This window comes from Erinaceus europaeus, chromosome 2, assembly GCF_950295315.1.
Source record: "Erinaceus europaeus chromosome 2, mEriEur2.1, whole genome shotgun sequence".
NCBI classification, from domain to species: Eukaryota; Metazoa; Chordata; class Mammalia; order Eulipotyphla; family Erinaceidae; genus Erinaceus; species Erinaceus europaeus.
In genome coordinates this window covers 2,869,322-2,886,606 of record NC_080163.1, presented here as the reverse complement: position 1 = coordinate 2,886,606, position 17,285 = coordinate 2,869,322, and the positions used below count along the sequence as shown (strand labels likewise).

At 51.4% G+C, this 17,285-nt stretch overlaps 2 protein-coding genes across 10 annotated transcripts in view; one reads left to right on the top strand and one right to left on the bottom strand.

The window, feature by feature from the left end:
• TMEM143 (transmembrane protein 143) overlaps positions 1-7,050 on the top strand; it is a 28,834-nt gene extending 21,784 nt beyond the window's left edge. For 6 of the 9 annotated variants that reach the window (XM_060173644.1, XM_060173673.1, XM_060173649.1 and 3 more), the window contains 3 exons: positions 3,369-3,558; positions 5,671-5,918; positions 6,410-7,050. In XM_060173644.1, the coding sequence (XP_060029627.1) occupies positions 3,369-3,558; positions 5,671-5,879 (399 nt within the window). In that variant the 3' untranslated portion in view covers positions 5,880-5,918; positions 6,410-7,050. Of the gene's footprint in view, positions 1-3,368; positions 3,559-5,670; positions 5,919-6,409 lie in introns of those variants that run through there. The other 3 variants (XM_060173633.1, XM_060173625.1, XM_060173658.1) reach the window with 3 other exon arrangements.
• A 1,434-nt stretch (positions 7,051-8,484) lies between these two features.
• Positions 8,485-14,253, bottom strand: EMP3 (epithelial membrane protein 3). The gene is made up of 5 exons (XM_007536235.3): positions 14,000-14,253; positions 12,840-13,004; positions 12,402-12,501; positions 9,798-9,938; positions 8,485-8,746 (listed from the first exon to the last, which is right to left on the bottom strand). The coding sequence occupies exons 2-5, from the start codon at positions 12,915-12,917 to the stop codon at positions 8,577-8,579; spliced, it is 489 nt and encodes a 162-aa protein (XP_007536297.1). The 5' UTR covers positions 12,918-13,004; positions 14,000-14,253; the 3' UTR covers positions 8,485-8,576.
• Positions 14,254-17,285: the final 3,032 nt, after the last annotated feature.

Sequence of the window (17,285 nt, the reverse complement as noted above, 5' to 3'; positions counted from 1 at the left end):
CCAAAGACATAGCGATTCACACCAAGTCAGGGGTGCGAGCGGGCAGGGCCAGGCTCATCAGGAGAGGGGACAGCCGCACTTGCTGGCCGGTTTCCAGAACGTGCTACCCGCAGATGCTCAGGAGCCCGGCAACTTTATCGTCTGTGCGCATGCGCATGCGTGCCGGGATGGGCGTCCGCCATCACGTGCTCCACCACCAAGCCAGCTCCCCAGCCAGTAGCTAGTGTTTACGTATTGCATTTTAAAGATTTTGGCTTATTATTTATTATTATTTATCATTATTATTTGAGAGAAAATTTCCACATGAGGCAGAGAGAAGAAGAGAATGACAAGCCAGAGTATGCAGTGTCTTGATTAATCCAAGACATTTAATCCAGGCATTAAAATCTAACACGTGGATGGGGGAGATAGCATAATGATTATGCAAAGAGACTCTCATGCCTGAAACTCCTAAACCCCAGGTTCAATCCCCTGCACCACCATAAACCAGAGCTGAGCAGTGCTCTGGGGGGAAAGAAAAAAAAAGACCCACCACCACCGAATTTCCCAGCTCTGTATCACTATTATTAATGTAGTAATAGAGAATGAGCCCAGCGCCTTGTGCATGCATGATTACCACCACTGAGTGACCAGCCAGGACCTTTATTTATTTAGTTTTTACCAAACCACTGATCAGCTCTGGCTTATGGTGGTGCTGGGGATTGAACCTAGGACTTAAAAGACTCAGGCATGAGAGTCTCAGCATTACCATTATGCTGTCTTCCCCACCCCATTTTTTCCATCCTTGACTCTGGAGAGACAGACAGAAAGGCATCAGTCATTCATGGTGTTCCAGTGTGGTGCAGGAGCTTGAACTCAAAGCCCCCATGCTTGCTAAGGTGCACTTTACTAGCTGAGCTATCTCCTGGCATCCGTAGTGAATGTTTAACACTTGTGATGGGTGGGGCTCTGTCCTGGGTGTTGTAGGAAACACGTCAGAGTCTGTTCTGACTTCTGCTTCCATCTCCAAGCAGCCCTGCCTGAGCACTGAAGCCTCAGCCAAAGGCTCAAGCCAGATGGGGGCAGAGTCAGGACTGGCTGCCCTGTGGGAAGAAGACTCTCACCCTGGAGCTCGTTTTGTGATGGAACAGAGGAAACTAGGCCCAGGTTTTTAGCGTGAGGCCCAGGGCCACTGCTGGGCTCCCATTTCTTGTCTTTCAGGACATCAAGGGTGGGGAGAAGGGGTCTGGAAGAGGAGGGGACAGCCTATGACAGCTGGGCCCCACTTACTACCTGTTCTTCCTTCAGCACAACTCTTCTAGTGCTGTTTGCTGGCCCTGCTCATTATTAAAGGTTAATGAACTCTTTATTATGGAAAAGTTGGAGCAAATGTGGAAAGAATCATATGATGAGTCCCATGCAGCCAGCTGCCGGGGGCTGCAATTAGCAGTAGCCAGTCAGATGGCGCCAAAGACTTGGTGCTCCCACAATGGGCTCCTTTGAAGCTGAGCTTAAGACACTTCATCTGGCAGCACATTTGCATATGTCTAAAAGCTAAAGTCTTAAAAAAAAAAAATTCACTGTAACACAAAGTCCTCATGTGGTCTGGCAATTCCTGAACAAATACATATGTGGCCTAGAAAAGCCAGCCAATACAGCAGTGACTAAAACTCTCCACTGCCTCATTTGCAGGGACCAGAGCACATGTGTAACATAGCAGATGCTCTGGCAGGACAATGTAGCTCAGTGTTAGAGTCTGAAATAATACATGTCTGAGGTTTCAGGTTGATTCCAAGCACCATTTATGCCAGAGTTGAGCAGTGCTCTGGTCTCTCTCATATAGGATAAATCCTGGGTAGGCCAGATAGCATAATGGTTACACAAAGAGACTCTCATGCTTGAGGCTCCAACGTCCAGGTTCTAACCCTGCATCACCATAAGGCAGAGCTGAGCAAAGCTCTAGTTAAAAATAATAAGTGGTCTGAGAGATGGCACAGTAGATAAGGCACTGGACTCTCAAGCATAAGGTCTTGAGTTCAGTCCTTGGCAATACATGTACCAGAGTGATGTCTGGTTCTTTCTCCTATTTTTCTCAGTAAATAAATAAAATTTTCAAAATAATAAATAAATAAATAAATTCTGTGGCCCAGGTGGTAGTCCATTGGATGAAACATTGGTCTTGCAACATGAAGCCCTGAGTTCAGTCTCTGGTGCCTCCTATGCCAGAGACATGCTCTGATGCAAAACAAATAATTGGACTGAGGAGACACCGTAATGTTTCTGCAAAAGACTTTCATGCCTAAGACTCCAAGGTCCCTGGCTTAGTCCCCAGCACCACTGTAAGCCAGAGTTGAGCAGTGCTCTGGTTTGAGAAAGAAAGCAATTGAGAGAGACAGAGCCCACCCTGTAAAGATAGCCCATAGGATACCTGCAGGCACAGGACCAGGTGGTGTGGTGCTGCAGAATCCAGGGCGATGGTACTAGAGAAAGTGTCAGTGTTGCATCTCTCTCTAAGATTTTTTTTTTTTTAGTTTTTTTAAATATTTATTTTCCTTCTTTTGTTGCCCTTGTTTTTACCGTTGTTGTGGTTATTATTATTATTGATGTTGTTGTTGCCAGATAGGACAGAGAGAAGTGGAGAGAGGAGGGGAAGACAGAGAGGGGGAGAGAAAGGTAGATACCTGCAGACCTGCTTCACTGCTTGTGAAGCGACCCCCCTGCAGGTGGGGAGCCGGGGGCTCGAATCAGGATCCTCGAGTTTCCCCGCCATGTGCGCTTAAACTGCTGCACTACAGCCCAACCCCATAGTTTGTTTTTTCTGCCTCCAGGGTTATTGCTGGGGCTCAGTGCCTGCACTACACATCCACCACTCCTGGAGGCTATTTTTCCCCGTTTGTTGCCCTTATTGTTTATCGTTGTTGTTATTGCTGTCGTTCTTGGATAGGACAGAGAAATTGAGAGAGCAAGAGAAGACAGAGGGGGGAGAGAAAGACAGACACCTGCAGACCTGCCTCACCGCCTGTGAAGCGACGTCCCTGCCGGTGGGGAGCCGGGGGCTCGAACCCGGATCCTCACGCCTGTCTTTGAACTTTGAATTATGTGCACTTAATCTGCTGCGCTACCGCCGGCCCCCAATTTTTTGTTTAGTTAATGGTGAGAGGGGTTAAGAGATGAAAACCTGACCATCAGTGTGGCATCTGCATTGCTGGGTTTCAAATGGGATCCATGTATCCACCGTGCCACATCACCCACCCAGCCTGTGTGTGCCCAGTTCCACCAGTGAAAAAAGACGCAAATACTCATGTGCCATTCGTCCCCACCCACCCACTCCATCCTGGGGACCTGAGTTGGAGCGGTCCAGCTGGAGTGACGGGATATCCTGCCTGCAGATGTTCGGACAGCGGCGCAACTTGCAGGCTCTGGAGCTGACGCACATGCTCTACTACCGCAGCACGTCCAACAACTCGGAGCTGCTCAGCGCCCTGGCGCAGCGCGCACAGAACGAGCACACCAAGGAGGTGCTGCTGGCACACAGCTTCCTGGCCTGCAGACCCCCAGGCCCGAGCGGCGGGCCGGAAGGTAGGACACGCCCCCTCGTGCCCCGCCCACAACAAACCACGCCCATTCTTGTAGCCACTCCCCAGCCCGTTCGGATTGGCTCCAGATCAGGCTCCTCTCTATTTATACGATGGCCCTGTCCTGATTGGCTCCTCGGTGCCTCCACTGCTGGCCCCGCCCCGGAGACCCTGCAGCAGTTTTTTTTGTTTGTTTTTTTTTAATTTTTTGAATTTTTTATTTATAAAAAGGAAACATTGACAAAAACCATAGGATAAGAATAGTACAGCTTCGCACAATTCCCACCACCAGAACTCTGAATCCCATCCCCTCCCCTGATAGCTTTCCTATTCTTTAACCCTCTGGGAGTATGAACCCAAGGTCATTGTGGGATGCAGAAGGTGGAAGGTCTGGCTTCTGTAATTGCTTCCCCGCTGAACATGGGCGTTGACTGGTCGGTCCATGCTCCCAGTCTGCCTCTCTCTTTCCCTAGTAGGGTGGGTCTCTGGGGAAGCGGAGCTCCAGGACACATTGGTGGGGTTGTCTGTCCAGGGAAATCTGGTTGGCATCACACTAGCATCTGGAACCTTGAGAATGAAGGGTTGGCATTCCATGCCTGACTTCTCTGGACATAGTCTGAAGTGAAGCATGCTGAGGTGGTACTCATTGCATTGATTAGGTTGGGATCAGCGGATGCAATATCATTTGGTATGACTTGAGAAAAGCATGCAGTAAAGTGAGCCCCACCCCAGAGGTCCCAGGACTGGGGGAAATATAGGCTCTATAGTGGAATCGGGAGGTTCCTAATGTCTTAGGGTTTAAGAAGACAATAGCTAGTTATTGTTATAATCACATTGCTTGGCAATTGGGTTAACTTTGAAAAATCCCTTTGTTAGGATTTGCTGTATCATACACACCATCATCATATTTTATGTCTTTGACATTATTTGTATATAGCTGTACCACCGGTTGCTTCTGTTCTCCCTGGACTAAGCTTTTGAGAGCGTCAACATATCAAAGACTCAGCCTATGTATTAAAAAGACTCAGTCAGTGCTTTAAAAAGTTTGAGACATTCAATCAGTTTTCCCCCTCTCATATTACTTAAATAGTGATTTATATGACTACATATTAATAGGAGTGTACATAAACACCATTCCCACCACCAAAAGACTGTGTCCCATCCCCCCTCCTGTCCCCCCACCCCATCCCACCCCACCCCCTACCACATGAGGCTGAACATGACACCAAGGCCTTTTGCAGACTGGATCCCTAAACTCAGCTTCCTGTCTTTTTGCATTCTTTTTATTTATTTATTTATTTATTCATTTATTTATTCATTCCCTTTTGTTGCCCTTATTGTTGTATTGTTATAGTTATTGTTGTTGTTATTGATGTCGTCGTTGTTGGATAGGACAGAGAGAACTGGAGAGAGGAGGGGAAGACAGAGAGGGAGAGAAAGGTAGACACCTGCAGACCTGCTTCACCGCCTGTGAAGCGACTCCCCTGCAGGTGGGGAGCCGGGGACTCAAACCGAGATCCTTCAGCGGGTCCTTGCGCTTTGCGCTTAACCCGCTGCACTACCACCCGACTCCCCTCTTTTTTTTTTTCTTTTAAATGAAATCAAGGCCCCACACCTGTGCAATAATTTCATCACCACCACCACCCCCCTTCCACTACCTAGTAGTCACTTTTTTCCGTTCAGATAGGGAGAGGCACCACCGCTGCCGTAGTAGGTGTCCCGGGCTCTAACCTGCGCCGGGCATGTGACACGGCACTCCCCCTACCTAGTGAGCTATCTCTCCAGCCCCAGTTTCTCCCAGCGTGATGAATGCAGACCCTCCCTGTGGTGACCGCTCTTTGCTGACCTCAACCTGGACCTCGGAATCCCCTTGTGGTGTCCCCCACTCTCCCTGTGCTCTTTCCCATACATGAACCCCCATTTCACCTGCAAGAGAGCTTCGTTCCCCTTTCTTCGTGAGTCCCTGTCCTCCCCTGATCCCGAGTGCCCCCATCCTATGTTTTCTCTCGCTCCCCTCTCAGCCCCAGATGTACCCCCAAGCTTTGCCCAGACCCAGACCCCTTATATTCTTGTCCTTGCACCCTCCTCTGACCTCCTCCTACCTTCCTCCCTCCAGACACCTCCCGGTGGCTCCAGCTGGAGGTGGAGAATTGGCTCCTGGTCAAGACGGGCTTTGAGGTGAATTTCAACGGACCCAGGGCCCTTGCCCACCTGCAGGCCCTGACCCCCAGCTTCGGCAAGTACCCACCCCCGGGCTTCCCTAAACTAGACCCACTGTTGGCGGCTGTCACCCCCGAGCGCCCCCCAGGCCACGCCCCGCAGTGACCCTCCAGGACCGAAAACCTTCTGGCCCGCCCGGCCCAGGTAAGCCCCGCCTCCTTTACAACGACGAACTGTCAATCACAGTTACTAATAACGCTTTGCCCCGCCCCCGTCTCCACTCGACTGGTGACCAATTTTCACGATTTCCGTTACCTTGTATTTTTTTTTTTTTTTTTTCCCTCCTCCAGGGTTATTGCTGGGCTCGGTGCCTGCACCATGAATCCACCGCTCCTGGAGGCCATTTTTTCCCCCCTTTTGTTGCCCTTGTAGCTTCGTTGTGGTTATTATTATTGCCCTTGTTGACGCAATTCGTTGTTGGATAGGACAGAGAGAAATGGAGAGAGGAGGGGAAGACAGAGAAGGGGAGAGAAAGATAGACACCTGCAGACCTGCTTCACCGCCTGTGAAGCGACTCCCCTGCAGGTGGGGAGCCGGGGGCTCGAACCGGGATCCTTACGCCGGTCCCTGCGCTTTGCGCCACATGCGCTTAACCCACTGCGCCACCGCCCGACCCCCCTTGTATTTTTTCAAAGGCAGCCAACGCTTGCTAGGCAGCCAATCAATGCTCATAGATTGGTCCGCCTCCGATTCCCATCACTCTTCATAAATATCCAATCGGGTTCGGCTGAGGGAATTGTCGACCAATCGCAGCGCTGCAGCGCTACAAGCCACCGGGCACTGTGGTTCCGCTGTGCCCGCAGGAGGTGATGGATCGGGGCAGGCTGCCCAGCCGGCTTCCCGGGGCGGAGCCCCAGCCCGCAGCCGCCGAGAGTGAGCCGCGCTCTCTGGCCCCCTGCCTCTGACAGCTGCTGGGCACCGTCAGCCTCGGGCCACCAGTTGTCGCTGCATAGAAGCAAGCAGCTAGGATTTGCAAAGGAAACCCGATCTGCCTGCCCAGCGATCGCCCCTGCTTGTGCAGGCTGGCGGGATTGGCAGCCTTGTGCCAGCTACAAAGCTGCGGGCCTGAAGGAACCAGAGACCATCCTCACTCGAGACTCACTCCCGCTCGCGCCCGCGACCTCAGGTGCCTTCCTCGGCCAGGCTATTCACCTTTTCTACAGAAACTACCTCGGCCTGACTTCCTCCCCGCACCTGTCTCCCCTGCGATTATTTATTGGTCTAGCAATTTCTCCACGTGTCCCTTCTCCAAAAGAAATAAATAATGTTTAATAAATGAGGGCTAGAGTGACGATTTGGTAAAGAGAGTGGTGAGCGGGAGCCTATCCTGGGAAGATAAGAAACTGTACCCCCTGTGACAACGCTTCTAGAAGTCACTATTTCCTCAGTAAGGGGGTTAAAAAAAATTAATAAATGAGGGTGAGTGTGGTAGCTGCAGAAGAGGAGAGGGAGAGTCCCAAGAAATGAGGAAAGAAAGCTCCGAGCCCAGACTCCTGCTTCTTCCATATAAGAACCTAAAGGCCCACCCTTGAGAGGTGGGGTTTTTTTTTTTAAATGATTTTTCTAAGGTTCATTTGGATTGGCTTCATGAAATTGACATCAGAGTACCCACTCAGCTGTGGCTTCATGAAATCGACATCAGAGTACCCACTCAGCTGTGTTGAACCGGGGGTGGAACCAGGGCTCTCAAGCATGCAAGTCCTGCACTCCACAAGCTGAGCTCTTTTTCTAGCTGTCATCATTCTGAAGTTTTGAGACAGGAGGGCCCAGGCCTTCAGGTCTGTGGAAGGGGGAAAAGGCAGCTGGCTCCAGGGTGCCCTAGTTTAGAAGGGACTGGGGTGGCCTGAGGAGGTGGGGCAGTGGGTAGAACTCTGAACTTAGAAGCATGTGGTCCTGATCCCTGGCACCACATATGCCATAACGAAATCTTAAAAAACAAAAACAAGGGGGCTGGGTGGTAGCGCAGTGGGTTAAGCACATACGGCGCAAAGTGAAAAGGCCCTCAAAGTATCCTGGTTGGAGTCCCCGGCTCTCCACCTGTAGGTGAAGCAGGTCTGCAGGTGTCTATCACTCCTCCTCTCTCAATTTCTCTCTGTCCTATCCAACAACAACAACATCTATGACAAAAATAATAATAACAACAACAAGGGGGAAAAAAATGGGGAAAATAGACTCCAGGAGCAGTGGATTTGTAGTGCAGGCACTGAGCCCCAGTGATAACCCTGGAGGCAAAAATAAAAATAAAAATAAAAAACAAAGGGTGAGGTAGTGGCACGCCTGGTTGAGTGAACATGTTACAATGCACAAGGATCCAGGTTCAAGCCTCTGGTCCCCACCTGCAGGAGGGAAGCTTTGCGAGTGGTGAAGCAGGGCTGCAGGTATCTCTTCCTCTCTACCCCCCCTTCCTCTTGATTTCTGTCTCTATGTAAAAAAATAAAGATAATTTTTAAAAATCAGGGTAAAGGGGAGATAGCATAATGGCTAGGCAAAAAGCTTTTCATGCCTGTAGGTCTCAGTTCCGGGTTCAATCCCCAGCACCACCATAAGCCAGAGCTGCGCAGTGCTCTGGGGAAAAAAAAAAAAAAATCAGTGGGTGTGGGGGTGTAGAGCTAGTACAAGCACAGAGCTGTAGGTGTGTGTGTGTCTCGGGGGTCGGGGGAGCTCCATTTTTAGGAGGAAGGCAGGAAGGAAGCAAGCAAAGGCAGCACCCGTGGTTTAAAGGATTTTATTTTTTGGAGGATGCTCCTCTGGGAGCTGTAGGGCCGGGGTGGGGGGGTGAGGCAGTCAGGCAGCCCGGGACACTCACTCCCGCTTCCGCAGATGGATGTAGATGACACCGCTGGCCAGGGCGAGGGGGAAGGCCACCCAGGCCAGGATGAAGCAATAGCCGAAGCTGCCCCCCTTCGGGTGCTTCGCCAGGATCTCGTCCACGTGAATCGCGTAGATGAGTGCACCAGTAAACACCGCCAAGCCTGCAGGGAGACAAAATGAGTCTGGGTGTCCACTCAGACATTTCCCTACATTTCCCAGCAGCCCCTGAGGCCGAGCAGCCTCCATCCCCCCACCCTTCATCCATGATCCAGCCACCCACTTATTATTGTTTGTTGCCACTAGGTTTATCAATGGAGTCCGGTGATGGTAATACGAATCCACCACTCCAGGTGGCCTTCCCCCACCCCTTCTTTCTAGTCTATTAGGACAGAAAGAAATTGAGATGGGGTGGGGAGACAGAGGGAGAGGGAAAGAGAGACAACCTGCTTCACAACTCATGAAGCATCCCCCCTGAAGGTGGTGAGAAGGGCTCGGGGGCCCAGCTGTAGCACACTCAGGGGGAGGGTTAAGCACACACAGTGCGAATCACAGGGACTGGCTCGAGTTCCCGGCTCCCCACCTGCAGGGCCCCCCCACCTCCACTTCGCAAGCTGTGAAATAGGTCTATCTTTCTCTCCCACTCTGTGTTCCCTCCCCTCTCAATTTCTCTCTGTCCTATCCAAGAACTCTTTTCCATTAAAAGATGGCCACCAGGAACAGTGGATTGGTAGTGCAGGCACTGAGTCCCAACGATAACCCTGGAGGCAAAAGGAAGGGGGGGGGGGCTCAAACCTCGGCCTTTGAGCATGTGTGCGCAACCGTGTGTGCCACCACCTCCCCTCCCTCTCAATTATTAAAACCTTAAAAGCACTACTATTAGGATTCAGAGTTCTCTCCTGACATAACCAGGTGACTCTGGGGTAGGGGTAAGACAGCAGTCTCTGCATTACAACTAGAGGTCCTGCCCCTCCCTGAAATAATTTGTCCCTGTCCTAACTCTTTAAAGCCTCTGTGTGCCAGAGCTGACTCACAGAGCACCAAGAACTATTCGATACAAATCTTCCACATCCCTGGTGCAAAGCAGCACCTCCTGTGGCCCTGGGGCTGCTGTCAACGGGGCTTCTTTTGCCAGACACCCACCTCAAGGCCGCAGCCCCAGCCCCCACTGAAGCTCCCTCCCCTCCCTGTGATCTCCAGGGAACATTTGCTCACTGGTGCAAAGCTGGCAGAGGCCAGTGGCATAAAAGAGCTCTCCTCGCCGCATGGTGTAGAGCTGGAACATGAACAGGATGAAAGACAGACAGCAGAGGATGAGGGAGAGCACCATGAGAACCTGTACCGACTTCAGCCAGCCTGCAACAAGAAGTGGGGTGGGGGTGGGGGTGGGGGGGTGTCACAGGGGGGCTCCAAGCCCCACCTACTCGCTACTTGTACTTCCCAACCCCAGCCCCCCTCCAGTTTAGAGTTTTACAATCCTGGGTTCTTAGATATTCTGATATTCTGACCTTGGTTCTTAGATATCTCTGATATTCTGACCTTGGTCCTTGAAATGTTGCCCAACCCAAATTATTAGCTCCAGAAGTTGCTTTGCGGGCTCTTTTTTTTTTTTTTAAGATTTCTTTTTTAAAAAAATTTAATTTTTAAAATTTACTTCTTACTGGATAGAAATAGAGAAAGGGGCAGTCGGGCGGTAGCGCAGCAGGTTAAGTGCAGGTGGTGCAAATCACAAGGGCTGGCATAAGGATCCCGGTTCAAGCCCCTGGCTCCCCACCTGCAGGGGAGTCGCTTCACAGGCGGTGAAGCAGATGTGAAGCAGGTCTGCAGGTGTCTGTCTTTCCCTCCCCGTCTGTTTTCCCCTCCTCTCTCCATTTCTCTCTTGTCCTATCTAATGACAACATCAATAACAACATCAATAATAACTGTAACAATAAAAAAACAAGGGCAACAAAAGGGAATGAATAAATATTTTTAAAAAAGAAATAGAGAAAGGAAAACGGAAAGGGAGCAAGACTGACAGTCACCTACATCTCTGCTTCACCATTTGTGAAGTTTTTCCCCTCCAGCTGGGGGTCAGGGTATTGAACCTGCATCCTGTACACTCTAATGTGTGTGCTTAACCAGGTGTGCCACTGCCTGTCTCTTAACTTTTCAGATTCTTTTTTTTTTGCTTCTAGGGTTACTGGAGCTCGGTGCCTGCCCTATGAATCCACTGCTCCTGTGGTCATCTTTTCAAATTTTTTTTTCTTCTGGATAGGACAGAGAGAAATTGAGAGAGGAGGAGGAGAAGACAGAAAGGGGGAGAGAAAGACAGACACCTGTAGACCTGCTTCACGGCTTTTGAAGCGACCCCCCTACAGGTGGTGAGCCTGGGGCTCAAACTGGAATCCTTGCACAGGTCCTTGCACTTCGCATTATGTGCACTCAACACGGTGCACCACCCTGAGACTTTGCAGATTCTTTAGTACTATCTACATAAACCTTTTCTTTTTTAAAAAAAAATTTTATATTTATTCCCTTTTGTTGTCCTTGTTGTTTTAGTGTTGTAGTTATTATTGATGTTGTTGTTGTTGGATAGGTCAGAGAGAAATGGAGAGAGGAGGGGAAGACAGAGAGGGGGAGAGAAAGACAGACACCTGCAGACCTGCTTCATCGCCAGTGCAGCGACAACCCTGCAGGTGGAGAGCCCGGGACTCCAACTGGGATCCTTCCGCCAGTCCTTGAGCTTTGCGCTACCGCTACCTGCTTTTAACCCGTTGCGCTACCGCCCGACTCCCTACATAAACCTTTTCACTAGCGGTTGGAGTCGTATTACTTCTTCCTTACCCCTCTCTGGCTTTATTTAACTTATTTATTTATTAGAGGGGGGTGGGGTGGGAGAAAGAGCCCGAGTATCTGTCTGGCATTTTCAGTGCGTGGGATTGAACTCCAGACCTCATGTTTGAGAATCCAAGGCCTTATCCACTTCACCACCCTCCAGGCCAATGTACCTTACTCTTTTCTCTTTACCTTGTTGCATGGGTTACCTCCAGAATAATGTTGAACAGATGAGAAGAGGGGGAAATTCGTACTTGCTTTTGGACAAAAGCACTGAATCTGATACTTAGAAATTTCATTGGCATGGTTGGTGGTGCAGTGGTTAAAGCCTTGGACTTAAGAGCATTAGGTCCAGAGTTCGCGATCCTTAATGTTGCATGTGCCAGAGTGACACTCCGATTCTTTCTCTCTCTCATAGATAAGTAAATCTTAAAGAAAAAAATTCATTGACTGTAGTTCCGTCCCTTTCGAACTCATATCACCACCAAGAGGTGGCACAGTAGATGAAGTGTTGGACTCTCAAGCATAAGATCCTGAGTTTGATCCCTGGCATGGCAGAGTGATTGATACCTTGACCCATTGTCTCATTAATAAACACATTTCTAATAACAATAATAATAATAACTCTTGTATCTGACACCCCCTCCCCCATTTAAAACCTTGGCAGGATCCAGCCCCACCTCTTTAAGACCCTTAATGTGTTTCCAGTTCTGCCCCGTTGGAACTTGTTTTAGAATCCCGGGGGCTTTCTCCTTGTTCCTTAACCCATAGCATGTGGTCTTCACTCTCTCTGAACCATAAATAAAGGATTGGAGCCCACCCTCCTTTAGAACCTGAGAACGTTGCCCGACCATCCACATAGATGGGTCAAACCTCAACCCCTCTCAGCAGTGGGACCCAGGCCCCGCCCACTCAGACAGTGGGGTGCTTTCCCCTCTCCTCTGTCCCTAGTGACTTGGGGTTACCCTCCCTTTTGCAGATCAAATGGCAGAGGCCCCTCACCGTTGTCGCTGACTTCTGTGCAGGTCCACGTTTTGTTGGCATTCCAAGTGCAGTCATACCAAAGATTCAGGGACTCTTTCCCTGGGAGCGTCCACCAAGACTGAGATGGACAGGGGAAAATTAGGGATGGGGAAGTGGGTGTGGCCAGGGTAGACGATGGGCGTGGCCACACATCGGGGCGTGGCCTGGTGGTGAGAGGGCGTGGTCGGTAATGGGGGGGGCTGGTGCTTGGGTGGGTGTGGTCGAATAGAATGGACGAGGTCTGTGAGTTTGGGGAGAGTTAGGAAAAGGTAATGGAGGGGGGGAAGGGGCTGGACTGGGGAAAGCCAGTGGATAAACGTCAAAGTGGATAAAGCGGAGGCAGAGCTCAGAGGGGCAAATACTGGGGGATAGTGGCGGGATAGTTGGAGGCCCTGGAGCTGCGCCGAGCAGGCTTACCTTATCTAAGGTGGCCACGAAGAGCAGGATGAGAATGAGGATGTGAAGGGCAGAGACCACCAGCAGAAGGAGAGACATGACTGCCCTGGAAGTCTGGGGAGGGGGGCTCCTCAGGAGACGGTAGTTTCAAGAAGTTGGCACTGGGGTGGACGCGAGAGTGGAATCCTGATGGAGAAGGGGACTAAGTCCAGTCTCCCTCATGGAGAAAACGGTTGAGGATCTGGACCTCTGGGTGTGAGGGAGGAGGGGCTGGGGATCCCTGGGTCTGAGGGAGGAGGGTCTGGGGCATCTGGGTCTGAAGGAGAAGGGGTGTGGGAACCCCTGGGTCTGAGGACTGGGGTCCACGGTGCCCGAGTTCCCTAGAAGCTGGAGAAGGCAGGTTTGGCCCGGGAGTGAGTAAGCCGTGTGTACATGTAGCCTGTTTCCTCAGATTCTCTACTCCTGACACTGATGGGCCAGGATATGGAAGTTTTAAGCTGACACCCCTCCATATTCATCTGTACCTGGGGGCTGCCTCCAGAGACCTTGACTCACCCCACTCCTCTTCAGGAATGATGGGGGGGCACGCAGTGGAGGTAGAATGAGTCATCCGGTGACTCACCCCACACCCCTGCTGCCATGCACCAGGGAAACCCCAGCCCCTGGATATGCCCACGATGTTGCCACCCCACCCAGCTGCCAGCCTGCAGCCTGTTGTGCCCCTTGTGGGAAAATGGATGAAATGTGGGAGGGGTGGAGAAGGACCCAGCCTCCCACCTACTTTCAGTGTCCAAAAAGGAGGGCCCCGGCGGCTTCCCAGACTTGGGAACTTTTCATGCAAAGCCCCCCAGGTTTCAAGGGTCCTCCGAGGAGAACTAAGGGCCAGCCACAGGGAAAAACAGCAGGAGGTTTTCCGGAGCTGGGAGCCCCCCAAACATTACTGGATCCCACCCCTTCCCAGATCCCCTCCCCTAGTGCTAAGGGATCATTTCTGAAATTACAAGGATTTCCATGGAGTCTGTAAATGGAGTAGGGGTGGTGGTGGCGGCGGGAGTCCTCGGCTAGTGGGGGAGGTGGAGGGGGGTGTCCTTCTAGAACTGCCATCCTTGCCCCCACCCCCACCTCGAGGAAATTAAGCATTCCCAGTTCCAAATAACGGACTGGGAACTCTGGAAACTTACCGGGTGGTGGAAAAGTCAAGAGTTGAAGTCTCTAGTCTCCGCTCCAGCCTCCGAGCCCCGCCCGTCTCCTCCCTCCTTCCACCCTCTCGAGGCCCCCCTGCCTCTCTGGCCGCCTTCCTCCCTCCCTCCTGTGCTTGCTCACCCTCCCCTCCTGCTGCCTTTCTCTTTCTCCACTTCCTCTCCCTCTCTCCGTCTCTTTGCCCTGCTTTCTTTCTCAGTCTGGACTACTTGTGTCTCCTTTACACTCTCTCAGTTCTTTCTCTGCTCCTCTGAATATATACTGGCCCTTTTATACCCACCCTTACCACACCCATCTGAGGTCTGCAGACAGGGGAGGTTCCAGGCCCTAGGGTTCCTCATTCTCTGGGCCCCCACCCAGTGCCCCTTGACAGGCATCTTCAGGGGTTTGCTCCCAGTATCCAGATAGGAAGTCCTGGGAGCAGAGCAGGGCCCTTGGGTGGGACCAGCATGGGAGTGAAAGGGGGTGGGTGGGAGTGTCTGGTGCTCAGGCCATCGCCCCAGTGTGAGTCTGAGTCTGGTCCTGGGACCGGATGTCTGTTTTTTTTTTTTTTTTCCTGGAGGAGGCTTAGGTCTGGAGACCCCTCTCTCCCTACAGGGCTGAGAGTCTGGGGAACCTGCCTGATTCTTTTGACATTCCTGGGAGAGAGGGCACTGTGCTAGGTCCATAGGTTGGAGATGGAGAAAGTATGAAACTCTGGAAGGAGGTGGAAACTAAGGACCTTCTAGGTTCATTTCTCAGCATTATGTATGCCAGAGCAGAATGGTGCTTTGTTCACTCACAAAAATAGTTAAATGGTGGCTAGGGAGGTAACGTAGTGGATAAAGCTTTGGACTCTCGGGCATGAGGTCCTGCATCTCATGGTCAACATTGCAGGTGCCAGAGTAATGCACTGGTCGTCCCCCCCACCCAATATATAAATCCTTTGTTTAAAAATGGGCTGGAGAGATAGTATAAAGGTTATGCAAAACTTTTATGCCTGAGGTCCAGAGCTTTCAGGTTCAACCCTCAGAAGCACCATAAGGCAGAACTGAACAGTGCTCTGGTAAAATAATAATAATACATAAGCATATTGCACAAGATTTGCATGTCTGAAACTTCAGATGATCCCAGGCTCAGTCCTGGCACCACCTTATGCCAGAGGTGAGCAGAGTTCTAATATATCTCTGAAAAAGCAAATAAATCATCCTCATCCATTTAAAAAAAAAAACAACAAAAAACCTCAGCACCAAAATTTCCAGGCTGTAGGGAACATTGACCAAATGACTTAAGCTCTCTGAAGCTCAGTTTCCTGGTCTGTGAGATGGGTACAATAATAACAGCAACGCTGACAATGTACCGAGTCTGCTCCTAAGTATTCTGACACTTAGTGTGAATGTGTACAGCATTGCCTATCCATGAACACACCCAGCACACCCATTCCTTTCTTCATCAAACATTTATTGCACATCCACCACGAAAGCAGGAGTTAATGAAGCAAGCAGATGCCGGCCCTACTGTTAGCAGAAGACAATATAAAGAGACAGCATGTCGAAGGAGAAGAGAGATTTCAGAGAATGATAAGTGCTTTGAAGGAAATAAGACTGAGTGGTGGAGAGGATGAAGGGGGCCACTACACATAGCATGCCAGGCCTCTCACTCACTCTGAGGAGGTGACATCTGAGCTGAGACAGGAGTCAGTCTGAATGGGGGCTGGGAGAGGGGCAGTGCAGAAACTCAGGAGAACAAGCTCAGCTTGTCTGGGGCAGTAGTCAGGAGGGCCAGTGTGGCTTGGATGGAGGGAACACCAAGGAAGAGAAATCAGAGTGGGAGGTCTTAAAATAGTAGTGCCAGGAACTCCATACTGTTACTATTTTTTTCTTGGGTTGTCAAGCTAGGGTGGGGGCACTAGTCACAAAGCACTCACTGCGACCCAGGTCTCTTGGAAGGTTGGGTGAGGGTGAAAAGTGAGGGAGATTGGTTTTGCTGCTCAGGGTCCTGATGTGGACATGAGAGCTGGAGAGAGAACTGTAATGTTTTCTGGAGAAGGGAACTGGATATGGGATGTCTGTGGGATGTGAGCTTTGAGGAGGAAGGAGAGTGGTTGGTTATTGGGGTTTCCTGAGGGTGATTCAGTGACTGGGTGGATTCTGGCGGGGTGTGTGTGTTTGGGGCGGTTGGGGGAGCAACGAGTCTAGCACAGACTCTCGAGCCAATCTGAGAATTGTAGGGATAACCTTTATGTTATCTGACGAAGGAAGGAAGGGAAGGAGGGAGGGAGGGAGGGAGGGAGGAAGGAAGGAAGGAAGGAAGGGAAAAGGGAATGGAAGTGGAGGGGAGAAGGGTGGTGCGGGGAGGGGAAGAGAGGGAGAGGGGAGGGGAGTCTGGGTTACTGAGGGACAAATTAGGACTGCTCTTCATGGTGTACAGAGAAAATGAGGCGGCTTTGGGTCCTGGGAAGCATCAAGCATGGAAAACCGAGCCGAGAGAGAACTGCAGGTTAGCAGTGAGTCAAGTTCTGTAGGTGCGATCAGCACGAGAATAAGTATGGAGGTGGGTGGGAGTTGCTGGGGGGCTCTCCTCCGCTGTGGAAATGGGGAATCAGGGTGAGGGAGGGCGGTGGAAGGATCTACCCCTCCCGAGCCTCCAAGGCTATGAGCTGTGCTCAACACCCGAAGGCCGCTTCCTCCCACAGGAAACCGCAGGCGTCGGGCACACCCAGCCTGCAGGGAGCAGCGCCCACTGCCCGCCGGCGCCCGGGAGGCCCACGTGGGTAGTGGTGGTCCGTCCAAGAGGGCGTGTCCAGAAAGAGGCGTGGCCCTCGCGAAGGGGCGGTGCTACCGAGCTGTGCCACGCCCACTTCCTCTCGGCGTCGGTCCCGGAGTTTGGAGCGGGCTGGAGGCCGTTGGCTGCGCATGCGCAGTGGCCCGCTGTAAGGACCAGTGGCGGTGGTGAGCGCTCCTCCCCTCCCAGCTCCCTGCACCGCCTCCCTGCTCAGGAGGCCGCAGAAACAATGTGGTCTTAATCCGTTTAGGACACGCATCTCCCGGCCCCTGGGCCCAAGGGTTTTGTTCTAACTCTAGAAGCTTCCAAAAGTCACGTCACTTCACACACACACACACACACACACACACACACATACACACACACACACACACACACACACCAGCTTCGGAAATGCTCAGCATGTTCCCGCAGTCCCGGGAACCTAGTCTGGTGCAGATCCCACATAGCGAACTTGACTGCTGAGACCCGCATCCTCCAGCTCCCCGCAAAGACCGACCGGGT

Coding starts and splice junctions, on each gene's coding strand:
- EMP3 (XM_007536235.3), bottom strand. CDS start 12,917: ATGTCTCTCCTTCTGCTGGTGGTCTCTGCCCTTCACATCCTCATTCTC. Junction 9,939..12,401: donor CACAGAAGTCAGCGACAACG/GTGAGGGGCCTC, acceptor TTCTTGTTGCAG/GCTGGCTGAAGTCGGTACAG. Junction 8,747..9,797: donor CCTCTGCCAGCTTTGCACCA/GTGAGCAAATGT, acceptor GTCTCCCTGCAG/GCTTGGCGGTGTTTACTGGT.